At 37.1% G+C, this 1,591-nt stretch overlaps 1 protein-coding gene across 1 annotated transcript; it reads right to left on the bottom strand.

Annotated features, from left to right (window-relative positions):
• Positions 1–228: 228 nt before the first annotated feature.
• LOC138337511 (uncharacterized) lies at positions 229–684 on the bottom strand. Its single transcript, XM_069287426.1, has one exon. It carries the CDS (start codon positions 682–684, stop codon positions 229–231), a length of 456 nt encoding a protein of 151 aa, XP_069143527.1.
• Between the last annotated feature and the right edge of the window lie 907 nt (positions 685–1,591).

Below are 1,591 nucleotides of genomic sequence, written 5' to 3'. Positions count from 1 at the left end.
TTCGACAATCACCCAAATAGAATTATGTTGCCTTCAATATCTTGGCAATCCTTTAAACAAGTCCATATTAATAATCTCTCACTTCTATTTCGGAAGTTCTATATTCTGAGCTAAACCTCCATGCCTTTGGTGCTCCACTTTCACTTGCTTACAATTTGAGCGTTTGGCAACAAACTCAACAATATAATTCTTTATGCCTTCCCACCATTATATGTCTCTTAAGTTGTGTTACATCTTGGTAGAACTCGGATTAATGGAATATCTGGAGCTATGAGTCTCCCTTAAGATCCTCTGTTCAAGTTCATCCACCTTAGGTAGACACAATATGTCTTGATACTTGAGCACATCATCTTCCCCTTGTTCAGAAGCCAACACTCCTTGCTTATGTCCACTTGCCTTTATATCAAGAAAAATGGGATCTTCGTCTTGATTCACTTTCAACTCTGACACTAATGATGATTCAGCCACATTGGTCACCACTATTCCTCCTTCTATAGGATCCATAAGTGTGACTCCCACACATGCAAGTCTGTGCACATCTCTATCTAACTCCCTAATCTTTTGTTTGACATAGGAAGTACTCCCCATGGACAAACTTCTTAAGGCATCAACAACCACATTAGTCTTAGCTGGGTGGTGAAGAATACTCATGTCATAATCCTTTAGAAATTCCAACAACCTCATCTTTCTGAGATTGAACTCTTTTTGAGTGAACACATATTGGAGGCTCTTGTGGTCAGTGAATATGTCCACATGAACACCATACAAGACGTGACGCTAACTCGTTAGAGTGAAAAATACTGCAGCCAATTCTAAGTCATGAGTTGGATAATTCTTTTTATGAATCTTCAACTGTCGGGAGGCATAAGCTATAACCTTGTCATTCTGCATCAACACACATTCCAAGCCAACTCTCTATGCATCACAATACACCACAAAGCCTTGAGTACCCCCTGTCAAGGTCGAAATCGGAGTGGTAGGCAACCACTTTTTCAACTCTTGAATATTTTTCTCACAAGCCTTAGACCATTGAAACTTGATTGTCTTCTAAGTTAGCATGGTCAAAGGAGATGAGATAGATGAGAATCCTTCCACAATCTCCTATAACATCTTGCCAAGACCAAGAAACTCCTAGTATCTGTTAAAGATGTGTGTCCCATCCAATTCAGAATTGCTTCAATCTTGTGAGTGTCAAATCTAATACCTTCACCATAAATAATTTGGCCTAAGAGAGCCACATACTTAAGACAAAACTCACGCTTGGAGAAATTGGCATATAGATCTTAATCTCTCAAAGTCTAAAGAACAATTCAATGGTTACTAGCATGATCTTATTCACTTCTTTTATAAATAAGTATTTAATTAATGAAGAAGATGACAAACAGATCTAAACAAGGTTTGAAGAATTTTTTCATAAGATCCATGAACGTTGCAGGTTCATTTATCAAACCAAATAACATAACAAAAAATTCATAATTGCAATACCTTGTTCTAAAAGATGTATTTAGAATATCCCATTCCCTTAATTTCAACTGATGATAGCCTTATCTGAGATCAATTTTGGAAAATCAACAAGCTCCCTGAAGTTTAT

This window comes from Solanum lycopersicum, chromosome 7, assembly GCF_036512215.1.
Source record: "Solanum lycopersicum chromosome 7, SLM_r2.1".
NCBI lineage: Eukaryota > Viridiplantae > Streptophyta > Magnoliopsida > Solanales > Solanaceae > Solanum > Solanum lycopersicum.
Note: the sequence above shows the minus strand (reverse complement) of the source record. Positions and strands in the feature narration are given on the sequence as shown.